The 20,820-nt window shown below is 38.5% G+C and overlaps 1 protein-coding gene across 5 annotated transcripts in view; it reads left to right on the forward strand.

The window, feature by feature from the left end:
- Positions 1–561: 561 nt before the first annotated feature.
- The window catches only part of SPMIP2 (sperm microtubule inner protein 2), a 99,174-nt gene continuing 78,915 nt past the window's right edge, over positions 562–20,820 (forward strand). The window contains exon 1 of one of the 5 annotated variants that reach the window (XM_058721026.1): positions 562–1,116. In XM_058721026.1, coding sequence (XP_058577009.1) covers positions 1,053–1,116 — 64 coding nt within the window. In that variant the 5' untranslated portion in view covers positions 562–1,052. The remainder of the gene's footprint in view (positions 1,117–20,820) is intronic. The other 4 variants (XM_058721025.1, XM_058721027.1, XM_058721029.1 and 1 more) reach the window with 4 other exon arrangements.

The raw sequence follows: 20,820 nt of genomic DNA on the forward strand, positions 1-20,820 counted from the left end.
AATTTCTTTTGAAGACAAACAAAAGGTACTACATTTAGTAAAGAACCTCATGTATTTAGTGTTGAATTTGAAATTACCATTAGAATTTCTATTCCACGGATTATCAGGTTGATGGTCAACATTATATTTCTGGGCAGGCTGAAATTAGCTGTTCATTCACTTATTCACCCCACAAACGTTTATTAAGTATCAGTTGCATCGAAGTGTCTGGAAATTGAAAGATGAATAAAGATGCTTTTCCCATGAACTCTTGGGAATTAGATTCTAGTGGGGTGGCAGATAATTAAATAGACAGGACAAATGGTAAGAGTTTAAAAGACAGGTATAAGCAATACGCTATAGAAGTTTAAGGGTCATGAAGGAGAAAATACTCAGCTATGTCTGCAGGCATCCTCCTGGGAGAGGACAGGTGGCTTCTGGCTCTCAGATGACAAGAAATATTTGCATAGGAACATTATAGGAAGAATGAATTGTATGTGTAAAGACTCACAAGAATGAAAGAGCATCACATGTTATGGGAACCGTAAATACACTGATATGACCAAGGCACATATTGTAAGTATCGGAATTGGGGCTGGGAAGATACATAGACATAGATACAGATATCATTGTTCATTCATTAATATAATTTTATATTGTAATTTATCTAGCCAGTGTTTCTGAAATACGTTTAATCATGATTTGTGGTTTTTGCCTATTGTTTTGTTTGCAATAACACCCCTCTGCAGGACATTCTTCGGGAAATATTGAATGAAGTCTTGATTGAGCCTGCCAGGTTATCTGTGACATAAGTCTATTCTAGATCTAGTACCTGAACAGGTCTGTTCTGACTTGATACTGACAGATTTAAAAAATATATTATTAGCTACAGTTTCTGGGAATGTTACAACGGTATCCATCTCTCCTTGGATACTGGAATACAGAACTTTTTTAGAAGGAACACCATATCTCCCTGTTATAAAGAGTCCTTAACAACCACCCAGGTCGTGGCAGAGACAGGGAGAACAGAGACTGCAGAGTCTTTGACTCTTTCTGGGGCTAACACCTGAGCCATGGCGTCTGTATCATTTCGAGACCCAGTATCTTCCACAGTGGGAAAACGGATGATTGTTACAGGTAAAGAGTTTTTGTGTATGCTTTCACAAGGAAATCTACACTTTCTTTATCCCTCACCTCTATGATGCTCAGATATGATACTCACGTAATGGATGGAAGAATGGAATAATCACATATGTTTATTTTATACAATACTGCTACTCTTACGCACACAGTGTGGGCATCAACACCATGCAGCCATCAACAGATCGGCGACATCCCAGTTTTCACTATATCTAAGCTAACTTTCACAAAGGAACATTTTTATATCATAAAGTTTATGTTTCTTTAATGGGAACTACTTTGATGTTAACAAAAAGTATATGTTTGATCAAATTTTAATTATTACTGATTTAACCTTTTTGTGTTTTTAGAAGTTTGACGTATTTGGTTAATAAGCATTTTGGCAAAATGCACATTAAACCCCAGAACAATTGTTGGCTTACATTTTCCTTCAACTTGCTTTAAATGATTTGAATGGTGTTTCTGTGTGGAATTACAATAACATGTAATTAAATAGAATACTGTATGACTAATTGTGATAAGTCTGCAAGAAATAAACTAAATTTCGTCTTATTTCCTTCATAATTTGAAGTCATGAGCATATTTTATAAGCTTCTCCCCTTGCCTATCTATGAAGTTCCACTTGAATCATGGGAAAGCTGGCCCCACCTATTTGCTGTCCATGTACGATTCCAGTATACATGTATACAAGTATCAGCACTGGAAACCTGTACCCCATGAGAACAAACTTTATCAACTAGAGTACAATGCCTCCTCTCAGTACCTCTTGCCTTTAGACTTAAACACTCTAGTCACTTCCAAAGTTACTTAGGTGAACATCTTTTCCCCCCATCCCCTTCAGTTAGACTCTCTTGTCACAGTCTGAATTCCTTCCTGGAACCCCCCTACTTCTTAAATTATTTTTTTAAAAAAATTTGTATGCATCAAAATTTGCTCTTTGTGCTGTAAAGTCTATTGACAAATTCATAAGGCCATGTACCCACCATGAGAGTACCATACAGAATAGTTTGACCCCTCTAACAATCACTTGAACGTCACCTCTTCATTTCTTCATTTGCTCTCCCCGAGCTCCTAGCAACCATTGATCTTTTCACTGTGTCTATAGTTTTGCCTTTTCCTGAATGTCATAGAGCTGGAATCATACAGCATCTAGCCTTGTCAGATTGGCTTCTTTCACTTGCCAATACGCGTTAAGCTTCCTTCATGACTTTTCATGGCTTGATGGTTCATTTATTTTTAGAAATATTCCATCATATGGGTATCTCATCATTTACCTATTCATCTATTGAAGGACACCTCAGTTGCTTTCAGTTATTAGCAACTCTGAAAAAAAGTCTCTACAAACATTTGTGTGCTGGCCCAAGTGTGGCTATGTTTTCAAATCAGTCTGGTAAATACCTAGGAATATGATTGCTGAGTCGTATGGTAAGTCTGTGGGTAGCTTTGTAAGAAACTGCCCAACTGTCTTCCCAGGCAGCTGTGTCGTTTGCATTTCCACCAGCAATGGGTGAGCATGCCTGTTGCTGTGGCATCCCTGCTAGCATTTGGTTTTGTTTATTTGTTTTGTTTTGTGTTTTACTTTAAGCCATTCTAATAGGTATGTAGTTACATCTCATTGCTGTTTTCATTCAAAATTCCTTAATGACTAATGTTTATGGACTTGTTTGCCATCTGTATATCTTCCTTGGTGAGATGTCTGTTCATGTTGGCCTATTTTGTAATTGGGTGTTTTGTTTTCTTATCGTTGAGTTTTAAAGTTCTGTATATATTTTGGATACAAGTCTTCTATCAGATAAGTGTTTTGCAAATGCGCAAATGTCTTCTTCCCAATCTGTGACTTGTCTTTTCATTTTCTTAGCACAGTCTTTTTCATATAGAGGAATTTTTGGGGGTTTTTTAATGTTTATTTTTGAGAGAGAAAGAGAAACAGAGTGTGAATGGGGAAGGTGCAGAGAGAGAGGGAGACACAGAATTCGAAGCAGGCTCCAGGCTCTGAGCTGTCAGCACAGAGCTCCACGCGGGGCTTGAACTCACGAACCACAAGATCATGACCTGAGCTGAAGTCAGACACTAAACTGACTAAGCCACCCAGGCGCCCCCTCATGGATTACACTTCTGATGTTGTATCTAAAAACTCTTCACCAAACCCAAGATCACCTAGATTTTTCTTCTCTCTTTTTTTTTTTTTTCTAAAAATGTTACCCTTACGTGTTTTCAGTTAGATCAATGATTTGTTTTGAGGTGATTTTTCTGTTTCTTAAGCTTTTCATTGAACATCAGCCAATAAATTTCCTCTTTTCCTTAAGCCAGTTTGGGTTAGGTTTTCTGTCACTTGCAACTGTTTTTCTTCACTGATAACTTAAAATTTCTTCTAATTTATGTCAGTGTATACTTAGTGTCATGTATTTACATAGTTCCAAGTTGTCATCTTCGAGAGATTTCAGTATATTGATATAGAATAATTAACTTCACATTTTCCTGTATTTTATATTTAATTTCCAGATTTTCACTGTTATAATAAAGCTGCATGAATACTTTTGCATAAATTATTTTTCTCTTTCTGTTATTTTCTTGTGGTATATTTACAAAGAATGGAATTAGCAGGTGAGAGATAAAGGAAGACTCCATTATTCTACAAGATGATTCAGTGTGTATTTACTTAGTGTACTTTGACTGGTTACCTAATTTGACCACTCCATCAACTTTTATATTTCTATCAAATTTTAATATTTGTCTTTCAAAATATATTTTTGAAACTAATTTTTTTAAGTTTTCAAAGTTATCAAAAACATACGGATTTTTGGCAAATCCATACTTGGCAAATTAAGTTTTAAGTTTAATATTTAGAGGGAGAGAGACCACACGCACAAGCAAGGGTGGGGCAGAGAGAAAGGGAGAGAGAGCATCCCAAGCAGGCTTCAGTGTGCTGACAGCACAGAGCCAGACATGGGGTTCCATCTCACAGTCCATGAGATCATGACCTGAGCCAAAATTGAGAGTCAGGCACTGAACTGACTGAGCCATCCAGGTGTCCCAAAACTAAATTTTTAGCATAATGCTCTGAAATTAAATTTAACAAATGTAAACTGAATCCCTATTCAATCTTAAAAACTTGTCCAGGAGGGGTGCCTGGCTGGCTTAGTCAGAAAAAGAAGCATTTGGAACTCTTGATCTAAGGGTCATGAGTTTGAGCCCCATGTTGGGCACAGAGATTACTAAAAAAAATTAACAAATAAAATAAATAATTTGGGGCTCCTGGCTGGTTTGGTTTGTGGAGGTTGTGACTCTTGATCTTGGGGTTATGAGTTCTAGCCCCATGTGGGGTGTGGAGATTGCTTAAAAATAAAATCTTAAAAAAAAAATAAGTAAATAAAAATAAAAACTTGCCCAGGAACTTTGGAGTTTACAAAAATGAACATGGATAAGATGTTCTTTTTCTTCTAGAAGCTTATAATCTGTTACTATGTTTAATATTATAGGTTATGCTGTTATCCTATTTGTATAATGTAAATACCCATCATAGCATAATGTGGTATTAAAAGGAAACACAAATTTAATTCCAAAGCCTTAAGAAATAATGTAAAAGATGTAGAAAAGGAGGAAAATTATATTACACTGCACCCCACAAACTAAACCATACATTTTTTGTTTTTCTTGTTCATTTCTTTTCTTTTTAAATATCATAATTAGCATAAATTACCTCCTACATTATAGGTGGATTTAGAATGTATTTAGTTTGCATTTAATAAAGGGATAGAGAATCTCTTTGAAAAAAATGTCAGTGAGTTCAGCTTTTAAACTTTAAAAAAAGGTTGACATGTAACTGTTAAAAACAAAACAGGCTCAAAATGGAGTTACTCATGCTAAGCCTCACCTTACCAAACTGAGACTTGGCTCAAACAGCATAGGCTCTCTCAGAAATGGGTCTTACTTACACCAGCCTATGAGGCTAGCCTGATCAGCACTAGTTAGATAATCTGCCTGATAGATGCCTGCAATCCCCTAAAGGAAAGTAACCCTGTAATAACCAATCCGCTTTTTGCCTAGTATAATTTCCTTGTTCTTGCTTCGTGCCTATAACAGTCTTCTTGTTTTGCACAGCTCCTGGAGCTCCTTTCCATCTGCTAGCCTGGTTCCAGACAATTCATGAATCACTGAGCAAAGCCAATAAGATCTTTAACATTTGCTCCATTGAATTTTGTTTTGTAGTAACACATACTCCAGAAAGTACACTAATCCAGTATTCAGCTTGATAACATTTCATGAAGTGAACACTGTGCCTATGTATTTACTTCTTACATCAAGATAGCCAACATTTTCATCACCCTAAAAAGTTGCTTAATGATCTTTCCCAGTCAATCCCCCCAAAGTCAAACAATGTTCTACTTTCAATAATCCATATGTTTTTGATAACTGTGAGTTTAATCTGATAGGGCAAATTAATTACTTATACTTTTAAGACATTTTGTTTGTGAGCTTTTTCTACCATAAAGGATTCACTAGCAGGGGTGCCTGGGTGGCTCAGTCAGTTGAATGTCCGATTCAGCTCGGGTCATGATTCACGGTTCGTGAGTTTGAGCCCCGCATCGGGCTCTGTGCTGACAGCTCAGAGCCTGGAGCCTGCTTCCGATTCTGTGTCTCCGGCTTTCTCTGTCCCTCTCCCCCCATGCTCTGTCTCTTTCTCTCAAAAATAAATAAACATTTAACAAAATGTTTTAAAAAAAAAGGATTCATTAGCAATTTGTTAAGTTCTAAGACATAGTGAGGAGATTTGTAAAGGTGTGATTTTTGCATTACAGAGATCTTATATGAAAACTAATTCACAAACAAAATTATGAAGAGATTTTAAAAATATTTTAGAGCATGGTTATATATCTTTAAAACATCTGTTTACAAAATAACAGGTTGCCCGGTTCTAGGTCCTATGAGGTTTTAAAATTTAATTACATTTATTTAAAAATACATTCTTTAAATTGAAGACAACACAAACAAATGGAAAGATAATCCATGCTTGTGGACTGGAAGAACAAATATTGCTAAACTGTCCATATCCAAAGAAAGCTATAGATTTGATACAATCTCTACCAAAATACCAACAACATTTTTTCATAGAACTAGAACAAATAATCTTAAAATGTGTATGGACACAAAAGACACTGAATAGCCAAAGCAATCTTGAAAATGCAGAACAAAACTGGATGTATCAAAATCCTAGATTTCAAGGTATACTACAAAGCTGTAGCAATCAAAACAGTATGGTACTGGCATAAAAATAGACACATAGATGAATGGAACAGAATAGAGAGCCCAGAACTAAACCCGTGATTATATAGTCAAATCATCTTTGATAAAGGAGGCAATAATGAGCAATGGTAAAAGGACAGTCTCTTCAACAAATGGTGTTGGGAAAATTGGATAGGTCCATGCAAAATAAGGAAACTGGGCCACTTTCTTATACCATACACAAAATGGATTAAGGACATGAGACCATAAAAATCATAGAAGAGACACAGGCAATAATCTTTCTGACATCAGACATAGCAACATTTTTCTAGCTATGTCTCCTGAGGCAAAAGAAACAAAAGCAAAAATAAACTGTTGGAACTATATGAAAGTAAAAAACTTCTGCACAAAGGAAACAATCAACAAAACTAAAAGAAAACCTACTGAGGGTGCCTGGGTGGCTCAGTCATTAAGCATCTGACTTCAAGTCAGGTCATGATCTCATGGTTCATGGGTTCATGAGTTTGAGTCCCACATCGGATGAACATGAGCCCCACTTCAGGTAAAACACAAGCCCTGCTTCAGGTGAGCCCTGCTTCTCTCTCTTTCTCTTTCTCTCTCCCCCTCATAGGAATCTCTCTCTCTTTGCCCCTTGCTCACTTGCACCCTCTCTCCTTCTCTCAAAAGAAGAAGAAGAAGAAGAAGAAGAAGAAGAAGAAGAAGAAAAGAAAAGTGTACTGAATCAGAGAAGATATTTGCAAAGGACATATCCAAAAAAAAAGGTTAATATCCAAAATACATAAAGAACATATACAACTCAACACCAAAATCGTGATCATCATCATCAACATCATCATCTTCATCATTATTTATTTAAAAGTGGGCAGAAGACATGAACAGACATTTCTCCAAAGAAGACATACAGATGGCCAACAGACACATGAAAAGATGCTCAACATCACTCATGTTGAAATGCAAATCAAAAGTACAATGAGCTATCACGTCATATCTTTCAGAATGGCTAAAATCACAAGAAACATAAGAAACAAGAAGTGTTGGTGAGGATGTGGAGAAAAAGGAACCCTTGTGCACTGTTGGTGGGAATGCAAACCAGTGCAGCCATTGTGGAAAATAGTATGGGGGTTCCTCAAAAATTTTAAATGGAACTACCCTATGATCCAGTCATCACGATACAATTTGCTCAAAGAATATGAAAACACTAGTTTAAGATGACATATGTGCCCCTATGTTTATTGCAGCATTATTTACAATAGCCAAATTATGGAAGCAGCCCAATGTCCATCAATAAATGAATGGATAAAGAAGATGTGGTACACACCCCCCCCCCCCACACACACACAGCGATATTACTCAGCCATAAAAAAGAATGAAATCTTGCCATTTGCAACATCATAGATGGATCGAGAGAGTATATAATGCTAAGTAAAATAAGTCAGTCAGAGGGGCGCCTGGGTGGCTCAGATCATGATCTCGCGGTCCTTGAGTTCAAACCCCGTGTCAGGCTCCGTGCTGACAGCTCAGAGCCTGGAGCCTATTTCAGATTCTGTGTCTCCCTCTCTCTGACCCTCCCCTGTTCATGCTCTGTCTCTCCCTGTCTCAAAAATAAATAAAACGTTAAAAAAAATAAGTCAGTCAGAGAAAAATAAATATCATATGATTTCACTCATATGTGGAATTTAAGAAATAAAACAGGAGACAAAGCAAGAATTTCTTTCTTTCTTTCTTTCTTTCTTTCTTTCTTTCTTTCTTTCTTTCTTTCTCTTTCTTTCTTTCTTTCTTTCTTTCTTTCTTTCTCTCTTTCTTTCTTTCTTTCTTTCTTTCTTTCTTTCTTTCTTTCTTCTTTCTTTCTAATTTTATTCTTTAAATTTATATCCAAATCAGTTAGCATATAGTGCAACAGTGATTTCAGGAGTAGATTCCTTAATGCTCCTTACCCATTTAGCCCATCCCCCCCTCCCATATCCCCTCCAGTAACCAAGAAACAGATTCTTAACTATGGAGAACAAACAGATGGTTACCAGAGGGGAGGTGGGTGGGGGCTGGGTGAAATAGGTGATGGGGATTACGAGTTCATTTATCACAATGAGCACTGAGTAACGTATAGAATTGTTGAATCACTATATCGTGCACCTGAAATAATATTATTAACACTGTGTGTTAACTATACTGGAATTAAAATTTAAAAAAAGAAAAGAAAAGAAATACATTCTTTCATTCAAACTTTTTCATGAATTCCCACTTGGTCCAAATTAAAGAGATAGATGGGATAATTAATATGGGTTATTAAATTAAAAAGGCAGCATAAAAAATGATCTAATTTAACCTATCATTTTTCAGATGGAAATACTGAGGTTCAGAGAGCTAAGCGAGTTGCTTAAGGTCACACAGCCTTGATCAGAAGAATAGAAGTGTTCACTTGCCCCCTATTTATATGGCATATTTATGTGCATTATATCCCGATTACTGACTGAATAAAAAATTGATGTATTTAGTCAGATATCATATGCCTACTAGAAAATCTGCTCCTGTAAATCAGGAATATTGTAGAATCCTACCATATAAAGGAATGATCACAGCATGGGAGTTCTGTTAGAAATATATTAGAATTGGAAATACTCTCAAGGAAATGGCCAAAACGCAATATGATGAACGAAACTATAAGTGGTAGAAGTACATAAATGTGTCTGTAATTTTGAAAAGCACTGCTCCATTAGCCTGGGTTTCAGACCCATTTATTCATCTCATTTTTTGCCGTGGGAAACTGTCACACTAATAGTTGTCTCAAATTCAATTACTTTAAAAATAGAAAATGACTCTTCACACTGAACTGCCACTGGTTTCCTACTTGAAGAGAGAATAAAATTGTCCTACAGCAAATTCACCTGATGGCTCATCACTATAATTCATGAAGCAAATATTTTACGTTTTTGAAAACTAATTCATGACAAAAGCTTATACATTTTAACGGTACTGACACATTCGGTTGGCTAATCTGCGTTTTATTCTGTAGACACAATGTATGATTTGCCTGAATCGAAATTTATCTCTAAGGGACAGCAGTTCCAAATCAATCCTAACTTGCTGGTCATCTAAATCGTCACTGATGTAATTTGTGAGAAAACAAAAACAAAAATAAAAACAAAGAAATCCAAAACATCAGTTACTGCTTTCACTTTGAAAAGCAGGACAAGCTTTGCCTCATATTCTGTTTTTTGTTTGTTTGTTTGTTTGTTATTTTGGGTTGTTTTGAAGAACAATAAACACTTTTATTATATGAACCCAAATGGGAAGGAGTAGGATTTATTTGCCTTTCTAGGCTTTCATTTAATTTTCCAAAGTTGATCCCTTGTAGGTTATATTAATATCATTAAAAAAAATTTTTTTTTAATGTGTATTTATTTTTGAGACAGAGAGACAGAGACGGAGTGTGAGGAGGGGAGGGGCAGAGAGAGAGGGAGACACAGAATCTGAAGCAGGCTCCAGGCTCCTAGTTGTCAGCACAGAGCCTGATGTGGGGCTTGAAATCATGGGCCGTGAGATCATGACCTGAGCCAAAGTCGGACACTTAACTGACTGAGCCACCCAGGCGCCCCATAATATCATTTCTTTAAATCAGGGATGAATGCTCAGGATGAAGCAAGAAAAGTTTTTTGTTGTTGGGTCAGGGTTTGAAAAAAATGGATGTTTCTGTTAAAGCTTAGCTGATTGTTCACTGTAAGCTGGGCACCATGCTACCTACTAGGAAATGGATACACATGAACCTCTTGCTTCAAGAGGCAAAGACTAGCAAACTGAGGCATCATCGTGGCTTTTTTTTCTTAACCTAACTTTAAGGATAATTGTACCTATTTCCAAAGGCTTGTTAGGATGATTTAGTGGAATGAAAGTGGCCTTTATATAACATGAATTCAATTAACTTTTTAAACTTTTTTTTCTTAAGAAGCTATTAAAAAAAAAAGCTATCTTTTTCTTGAGAAGATGAGTAGAGGAGGGAGGGACTGGGGAGACGACACGAGAATCCCTCTAAAATCTCATTTTGTCTTAAGAAGCCAGCCAAGTACACTCTATTTCCCAAAGTCTGAAGCCATAAGCAGATTTGTGATGGGTATAAAGAGAAATAATTTAAGATTATCTAAGTCGGTGGTTTTAAAACGTTACATATGAATCACCTGGAGAGTCTTGTGAAACTGCAAAGCTCTGGGCTGGGCATTTCTACCCAGCTCTCAGGTGAGGCCCATGCTGCTGGGCCAGGGACCACACTTTGAGTAACACGGATCTAAACTTTTCTGGCTCTACCACTTACTTACTGTGGTACTCTGGACCATGTATTTACCACTCTGTGCCTCAGTGATACCATCTGTAAGAGGGCAATAATAATATCTACTCTGTGGGGTTGCTGAGAGTTTTAAGTGAGTTAATGCACATGGAGTACTTAGAACAGTGCCTAGCATGTGGTAAGCTCCTATATGTGTTACGACTGTCCACGGATACAGATCACTAGCAATGTAACAAAACTGCTTGCTACCATGCCCAGAAGATGAAGTTATTTATGACACTAATAATTAGAGCTCTCACAAAATATATTTTTTAACCTGCCGACTGTTTGCCTTTTGGATTTTCTTACAGATCTGGTCTAAATCATACTAAAGGAGACGAGTGCCATTAAAAAGAGGTTATGGTGGGGGCGCCTGGGTGGCTCAGTCGGTTAAGCGTCCAACTTCAGCTCAGGTCATGATCTCATGGTTTGTGAGGTCGGGCTCTGTGCTGACAGCTCAGAGCCTGGAGCCTGTTTCAGATTCTGTCTCCCTCTCTCTCTGCCCCTCCCCCGTTCACGCTCTGTCAATAACAAACGTTAAAAAAAATTATATATATAAAAAAAAAGATGTGGTGGTGGAATGGCAAATTTTGGAATACTACATAGAAACCTCATTATTTTATGTAATCTTGGTTGGTGAAAACTATATGTCATTCTGTACAGTCAGAAAGGGTAGAAAGATCTCCTTAGGGTGCACTGGGTGGATCGTCTTTTCCTACAGGCAACCCGCTTTGACTGTGTAGCTGGAGTCCACTTCTCTTTCCTTCCTCCCTCTCCTGCAAGAGGAGGGGTAATGCATGCTGAAATCCGGCAAGGAAGCACTTTACCCTGACACCTGCTGTGTACAATCCTAGTCCATTTCATTCACAGCAAGTGATAAAGGATAAAGTGCCTCACTGTCTTGCTAACCCCAGTTGCCAGCAATTATCTCCGAAAAGGTAGGACCTTTCCAAGCGCCAATTAAAAGGCGCCTTTGACCACAGACATCATCTTTTAGAAAAATACACTCTAGGGGAAACTCTGAGGCAGATAGAAGATGATCCATGCCTTTAAGAATAACAGTACTGAAAGAGACCTTAAATCATTTATTTGGCCAAATCATTTATTTGGGGCAGCCACTTTCTAAAATAAAAGAAATAATTTCTGAAAAACTACACAATTGCAGGAGGGGTAGAATTGAAGGAGAGGGCCCAAGGTCAGGGATGGAAGACTCAATCCCTGGCACTTGAATTTCTCACATCTCAACTAGACACAATTGAGTACATAAAATTTTGAGCAAGTGACTCCAACATAAGGAAGTTTCAAGGACAACTTCTGCCAAAATGGGTTTTCCTGTGGTCTGTTCATCAAAAGGGATCACAAGCGATCATTTAAGGGGAAGAAATGAGCAGACTGATTGCTCCTGTTCTGTATTAAGTGTTGAACTAGTCAGACATTACGAGGAGTCCTACTACTTCATTTCCAAGCAGAGTGTGATCAGGACTGAGTGTCTCTGTCTGCAGAGGACCTGGGACAGCCTCAGGAAATCTTCTGGTGCAGGAAAGGGAGACCCAATTTACTTCTAAGCCTCATTCTTGACAGTCAAATGAATTGCCTTGGGAGTGGAGATTGGGGGACCTGAGGGCAGAGCTAGGAACCCCAAGTGGCCAGAACATCTAGTGTAGTCCCTCCCAAGTGTACTAAACAATGATCAAAACTTACACATGCAAAATTAGGGGAGGGAGGTGGCTACTGAAGGAAAAAGAGACACAGTGTGTCATGAAAAGTGAGTCAAATCCAGTTTCTGGGTTCTTTGTCGTATTCTACCACCAGTAATACTAAGGTATCCCTGAGGGACTCTGAGCTAACCACAATCCCAAATCTAGGGCACTGATTGTCAAAATGTAATATGCCTAAGAACCACTTATGGAGACTTTTAAGAATGCAGAATACCCAAACTTCTGAGATTTTCTGGGGCTCTGCATGTTAAACAAACACACCAAGAGTCCATGATACAGGTGGTCCATGTGACTGGGAAACGCAGTAGGGTCTAGGGTGATAGACCTGTTACATGTTCTGCTCCTGGAAGCTCGCACATGCTCCAATTCTACTCCTCCGTAAGGTTTAACTTGCCCTTAGTCAGAAGAAGATCAGAAGCTGGCTGATCTTGGCTCACTACCATTGATTTTTACAAGTAATTTAAAAGCCCACAATTAACAAAATAAAAGGATGGGAACATTTGTATAATTTGAATCAGTGTGCCTCATATCATTCTGCAAATGATTATATAAGAACAAAATATGCTTTCCAGCCCAATGAATTATGGCGTGGATGACAGGGTAATCAAGAATCTAAGTATTCAAAACTTATGTAAACAAAGCTATCTAAAGTTAAGGGAAGATTAGTGAATAAAGGCTGATAGCAACTGGGTTACATAAATTCTTTGTTCATAGCAAGGAAATAATACCTCCCACATCTCTTTATTTTAGAGATTTCCAGACTCTTTCAAACTTCAGTCTACAAGCTAAACAGCTATTGCCACCCTCTTGGCACACGATGGAAACAGAACAAAGTAGACAAGCTAGTCGTGTGGGCTAAATAAAGAAGATTTAAAACAACAACAACAAATGATTCTACAGTCCTAGGAACGGATGTGGCAAATCTCATTCATTTCCTTTTCTGAGGACTGTGTAGCCACTTAGAATATAGGATCCAGTGCTAACCCACACTCCCCTCCTCCATCACTGCCCCTCACAGTGTGTGCGTGTGCCCATGTGCACACACTGGCTCACACGTGCACCCTTGGACATGTGGAAGTGCCCTGCAGAATGTTGGCTCCTCTTGTCTGCAGGGATTAAACAAAACAAAACAAAACAAAACAAGACAAAACAACAACAACAACAAAAACCTATCAATTCTAGGTCTCAGGAATACTTTTTTCCCTCAAACCAGGTGTCTTAGACTCCCTTGAAATGGGCCCCCCAAATAAATGATTGCTTATCATTGACCTTGGCATATAATCACCCAGAAAATAAAGATTGAAATGAGCTTGCAATAAATCTCCAATACTGTGATAATTCTACCTCTACTTCTGAGGGAGGAGAGGTGCTATGGAAATATTGTCTGTATGTATGGATTGTTGTGTGTAAGGACTATAAAGTAGGAAGTTACTTACATTAGTCTGTATATTGGTCAACAACCTCATTAATCATTGCTTCATAAATAATTTCCCATTGCTACTCACCCAGAACACTCTGAGGCACAAATAGCAGCATGGAGAAGCAGCTCATTCACAAATAGAAAGCCTCAGACTTCATGAATTTGGGTTTGAGGATCACAGTCTTTCGGGTCCACAGCATCTTGAAATGGCTTTCTCTGATTGGCAGTCACAATTTTAATGGCTTGAAAGATTACCTTGGAAAATTGTGATATTTATTTGCAACATCCGGATTTGATTTGATTTGATTTGATTTGGTTTTTTTAATGTTTATTTATTTTTGAGACAGAGAGAGACAGAGCATGAACAGGGGAGGGGCAGAGAGAGAGGGAGACACAGAATCTGAAACGGGCTCCAGGCTCTGAGCTGTCAGCACAGAGCCTGACGCGGGGCTCGAACTCAGGGACCGTGAGAGCATGACCTGAGCCGAAGTTGGACGCTTAACCGACTGAGCCACCCAGGCGCCCCCAGATTTTATTTTAAATAAGACTGTCTCTTGGGGTACCTGGGTGGCTCAGTCGGTTAAGTGTCTGAGGCTCAGATCATGATCTCATGATAGTGAGATGGAGCCTGCTTGAGATTCTCTCTCCCTCTCCCTCTGCCCCTCCCCCACTTGCACGAACGCACGCATACACTCGCTCTCTCTTTCTCTCTCAAAAAGAAATCAGACTGTCTTAAACATTATCTCCAAATTTGGATGGGAGTTTGTGCAGTCATTTTTGTGTGATGATGTAACAGACAAAAACTGTACAGTAAATGTTTACTTCACCACTGTGAATCACCTAAAATAATGACAGAGTGCCTCAGTTTAAAATGTTTTGAAGTTGAAAACATACATTTGGAGCTGAGGTCGTGCCCAGAGGAAAATTATGTATTGCACAAAAAGTCAGGACCATTTATTAAAGTAGAGAGTCACAGAAAGTGGGAGAGTGTCATCCCACAGATAAATGGAAAGGAAATGACATCCCACCCTACCTGGCCCAAAGACAGAGCTTCCACGATCAGCGATACTTTAATCTCCTGTCGCCTGCCTTTTCACATCTCAACTAGTCACAATGGAGTAGATAAAATTTTGGGGCGCCTGGGTGGCGCAGTCGGTTAAGCGTCCGACTTCAGCCAGGTCACGATCTCGCGGTCCGTGAGTTCGAGCCCCGCGTCGGGCTCTGGGCTGATGGCCCAGAGCCTGGAGCCTGCTTCCGATTCTGTGTCTCCCTCTCTCTCTGCTCCTCCCCCGTTCATGCTCTGTCTCTCTCTCTCTCTGTCTCAAAAAAAAATAAATAAACGTAAAAAAAAAAAAAAAAAAAAATTTTGAGCTAGTGCTCTAATATAAGGCAGCTTCAAAGATAACTTCTGCCATAATGGTTATTCCTGTGGTCTGTTCATCAAAAAGGATCACAAGCATTTGGATCCTCTACTGTCTCCTACCTTCACCAATTGACTGATATGCCTTTAACCTCTGTGTCTACTCCCTCCCCCAATCTCTCCTTATTTTTTTCTCTTCTACAATTACAGAGACAAAGAAGAATGAGGAGCAAAAAAACTGCGCATAGATAATCACAAACCATAGTTGGTCTTTGTTTACATTTTTTTAAACAGCTACCAAAGGATATTTAGGGAATCTTGATTAGGGCTTTGAAATTCAGCTCCAGTACAGAGTTGATTTACTGTCTGCCTACCTCCAGCCAGCAAATCCAGCAGGCCAGACGGCTGGTGCCACCTCCTTGTACATTCCCTTTACCTTTTCTCTGGCTTTAGTTTCTCCTGTTGTCCGGAGGGAGACCATCTTTTTCCGGCCACATGAGCATTGTATCCTAGGATGACCAATTGTCCTAATTTACCCCCAAGGCAGGGTTTTCCCAGAACACTGAATTTTCAGTGCTAAAACTCTGGCCAACTTCCCCGACTGCGACACATCTACTTCAACTTCAGATAGAACTCATTATTTGAATTCTGCACAATGCAAGTAAGGGAAGTGTTCGACGTCAGGGTACTAAGCAAGAGTTCCCTCATATATAGGCCATTACTAACTTCCTCCCTTGCAATCAGAATAAGATGAGAAGGTTCAGGCTGTTTCACAGATAGCACTATGTAGATGTCCAGTGGTGACCACACTACCACTAGATAGTCTAGACAGTCTGTCTGAATTACTCTCCTGAGCTGGTGGTAGTGGATGGACTATCCATGATGGGTATATCACGGTTTTTCTTGTGACACTGCCATTTTGGGCAGCTCCAGGTGGGGAACCAGGACTTCTGGGACTCACCTTTTTTTCTGGTTCCAGCTTCAAAGGATAGGGAGACGACAAAGTCTTCGCACCAGGGGCAGCCCGGAAGAGCACCTTCTCAAAAAATCTGTAGAAGGAAGGGGTGCATGAGCTGATTCACAAATCCTTGAGAAGTATGCAGTCTAGGTTTCTTTTCTTTTTCTTTTTTTTTTTTTTTTTAATCACACTATTCATAGCCACTAACTTACAGGTTTGACCAACTGTTCTACCCAGAGAGTCATTTTAGATACTGGTTTATCCGTAGACTGGGTCATTAATTATCTCAGCATAAGCAGACAATGCAGAGCAAACACATTGTTGTTCACTCTTTGAGTTCTTTGCCTAGAGTAGATGTGGGTGGAAAGGAGAGGAGTCCTCCACAGTACCTTCTTTCTCTCATCCAAAATTTTTCTAACACTACTTTCTCAATGACTTACACGATTTGTTCACTAATAGAGCACTGCTGAGAGCAACATCCAGGAACAGATTTCAGACCAAGCTTCCACCTGCTCCCTCTGATCTATACTCTATTGGCCCAGCCTCCTCCCCCCTTTAACTCCCTACAGAGCTCTCCAGTGTGGTGGTTAGTTATGTTCATACTCTTTTGGAGGAGACAGAGATTTGCTTTTTAGCAGAAATGGAAACATAAAGATATTGCAGGTGCATTGTGGGAAACAATGGCAGGGAACCACACAAGTTCAAAGGGAATGTATTTAAACTCCTCCTTCTTCTAGGGACCCAGCTGCTGCTCACCCAGTGTCTCCTTGTGGGGGTCAGGCTGTTGTAAAAAAATGAGAAATTGAGAGCACAATAGGACTTTCCACTTTAGCCTTTTTAACTGACAAATGGGCATGGCATAGCCAGTCTACAACCACAAGGGGTTACTAAAGACAAGATAGGAAGATACAACTGAGATGACAATCGGGAAAGCCTCCCTAAGAGAGAAGGAAAAGAAATTAAAAGAAAAAAAAAAGAATTAATTCCCTCCTCTTTTTTGTTAACTAGAAGATTGGAAACTGGCGGGGTTGGGGGGAGGAATATCTATAATTTTTAAATTGTTGCATTTTACACAATAATAACATGAAAAAGTACCACCTGATGGAGTAAAGGTAATGTTATTCTGTGATTTGTGAACACTGCAATCAGAACTGGGCTAAAGAGAGTCCTGCTAATTGGCCCATATTTATTGCTTTAATTGTTTCATCTGCTGTAAGAAGTAGCCAGTGTTTGAAGAAAACTATGAGGCTTTTTATATGAACCTATTCATGTCATAATGATCTGATTAATGGAGATTAGCAATGATGTTGGAAATCTGCTTTACATTCCATTTCTTTGACATAGCAGAAAACCTTAACAGATTCCCATCCTCAGATTTCATACGTATTTGACTGTATGCTTACATTTTTTTAAATTACAAATTGTTTCAAATTTGTGTGTTGACTTCATTAATCTATCCACGTCTTGCTCAAAAGCCACATTTTCCATGACTATCTCTCAATGATCATAACTTCTCTGAATTTCTTTTTCAACAAAAGGCAGCATCACCCAACTTTGGCCTAATTGTTCAGTGTGTAAGACTATATTCTTGGCCAGATTATAAGACCATGGAGAGCCAGACCAACCCTTATCATTTTGCCTCCTCCTCATTTATCAACATAACATTGCACATTTAGTAAACACTTAACTTTTTAATGGCTGTAATCATTAATCAGTATAATTGCACACAGTTCCAGGTGTTTATCTTTGGTCAGCATTTTAATATATGTTATTTGCATATATATAGAAATTACAATGCGCAAAGCATTACAAAAACCTGAATTTCTTTGTTCCAGCTCTCTTCTTCCTAATAGGATAGACTGTTTCTCTTTCCTTTGGGTCTAGCAAAACTTGAAAATTTTGAATCACAATATTGGCAAAGGCATTAAGATAGATACCCAGAAGCCACACTGGAGTTTCTGGCTTTTGCTTTACAAAAGCAACTGATACTGAAAATTTTCATTTCTAAATGCTTTGCCATACTTGAAAAAAAAATTCTTAAAATTTTTAATAAATTTTATTTATTTATTTTTGAGAGAGAGAACATGGGCAGGGAAGGAGCAGAGCGACAGAGAGAGAGAGAGAGAGAGAGAGAGAGAGAGAGAGAGAATCCCAAGCAGGCTCCACACTGTCATCGCAGAACCTGACATTTGTGCTCAAACTCACAAACTGTGAGATCATGACCTGAGCAGAAATTAAGATTCAGGACACTTAGCCAACTATGCCACACAGGTGCCCTTGGAAAAAAATTCTTAATAAATTAAAAACTATTAGCTGTATTTTAAAAGCGGATTTATTCCTGCAACATTGTAATACTATTTCAAAATAGTATTCACATTCAACTTAGACATTCACACCCAGCTGTTTTACATGAGACATTGGATTTTTCCCTTTCTTCAACAAGGGAATCTTTGTATAACACGCATATCTCATATTTATTCATGTCTTCCACAGATATTTATTGCGTGCCAGGACCCAGGCATTCCCTGCATTTAGATATTGGTTGAGGAAGGGAAAAAGAGACCAAAGGCAAAACAAATCTGGGACTTCCCAATTCTGCTAGTTTATACTCAACTAACATCTAACAATATTATTAAATTATTTACATTCTTGTAGGGCTGTAAGTCCCCAAACTGATTTTCCCGTAATTCAGTAAATATACAAGTTTATTACCATCACTATGATGACAATACATGAAAAAAAATAAGTTGTAATTCATACAAAAATTTACGAGATTCTATGGAAAGGTAGCTGTAGATGATGAAATACCCATCTTATACATTTGAAAAGATAATATAGTAAAAAGCATAAAACAAAGAATTGAGACTATTTGCTGATAGGCTGATGGCACATCATGGCACTGTAGTAAGTGTGTGTGTGTGTGTGTGTGTGTGTGTGTGTGTGTTTAAATGTGTTTCAGGACAGGTCCACCGAGAGTGAGGGCCACTTGGGGTCACATACTAAATATGAATGGTTTAATCCAAGAGTGCTTTTCTCGTTTCTGAAAAAATTATGGTAAAACAAACGTATATAAATGGTAGATTTAAAACTTTGAAACATAAAACGGAAAATACTGAAAAACGTACAATTCTGTAGTATTAAGTACATTTTCACTGTTGTGCAGCCATCACCATTATCCATCTTTGCAAGTTTTTCATCTTGCAAAATTGAAATTCTGTACCCATTAAACACTTAACTCTCCATTTCCCCCTCTCCAGTCCCTCGCAGCCACCACTTTACTTTCTGTCTCAATGAATTAGGCTATTTTAATAATCTCATAAGTGGAATCATACAACACTTGTCTTTTTGTGACTGGTTTATTCCACTTGGTATAACGTCCTCAAGGTTATTCCACGTTGTAGCTTGTGTCACAATATCCTTCCTTTTTAAGCCTGAATACTATTACATTGTATGTTATTATGGACTGAATTGTACCCCCACTCCCACCCCACTCCAAACCTATATGTTGAAGCTCCAGTCCCTAGTGTGACCTCATTTGGAGTCAGTTTCTTTATGGAGATAAATAAGGTCATAGGGTGGAGCTCTAATCCCCTAGAACTGCCATTCTAGGGGACATCAGAGTGCCTTTTCTGTGATTGTTGAGTTCATAGGAGAACACAGAGAGAAGGGAGCCATCTACAAACCAACGGGAGAGGTCTCACCAGAAACTAACCCTAAAGGCATCTTGGTTTTGGTCTTCCACCCTCCAGCACTGTGAGAAAATAAATTTTGTTTAAGCCATTGGTTTGTTAGGTCCGTAGTGTTTTGTTATGACAGCCCCGCAGACTAACATATATGTATATACCACACTTTTTATCCATCCGTCCATCCATCCATCCATCCATGGATGCTTGGGTTGATTTACCTTTTGGCTACTGTGAATAATGTGGCTATGAACATGGGTGTACAAATACCTGTTCCAGTCCCTGCTTTCACTTCTTTCGGGTACATAGCCAGAGGTGGAATTGTTCCGTCATATTGTAATTCTATGTTTAGTTTTTTGAGTAATTATCACATTATTTTCTCCAGCAGCTACACCATTTTACATCCCCCCCCCCGACCTGCGTGCAAGGGTTCCAATTGCCTTATATCTCTCATTTTAAAAACATGTAAATAGGATATTTTAGTTACAGTGAGGAAGCTGTGATTACTCAGTAACTGTGGACTTGGCACCATTGACCATCCATTTAAATGTGCAAAGTAATTTGCTTTCCTGTAAGCAGTGATGCAACAGTACACAAGGCCGCTTTTGAGGGGGAGATTCAAAATGAACAAAAATATTTAGTGCCGTGGTGTATCAGCATTACTTCAAAAATTATTTCAAAATTCTGTGATGTTAGGTTAGCCAGGGTTATTCATGTTAAAAAAGAAAAAGTCTCCACCCCCTCCTCCTGACTGGTGTCAGTTGAACCATATTTTCTAATCGTTCCTCTCTGGGTAGTCTAAAGGTACCAGATCAGATATCATCTCAGAGACCACCCCTTGAATGGAATTTTGGCGTTTGTGATTTGATGTTATTCGCTTTCACCTCCACATCTTACATAATCGTGTAGCTTATAAATAGAGTTTAGGAATATGCTTCTTCACATAGCCTGTAAACTCTAAGTGTTGATACTCTGCGCTAAATAGATTTAAAAAATCTTTCTT

This window comes from Neofelis nebulosa, chromosome 3 (genome assembly GCF_028018385.1).
Source record: "Neofelis nebulosa isolate mNeoNeb1 chromosome 3, mNeoNeb1.pri, whole genome shotgun sequence".
Lineage (NCBI taxonomy): Eukaryota > Metazoa > Chordata > Mammalia > Carnivora > Felidae > Neofelis > Neofelis nebulosa.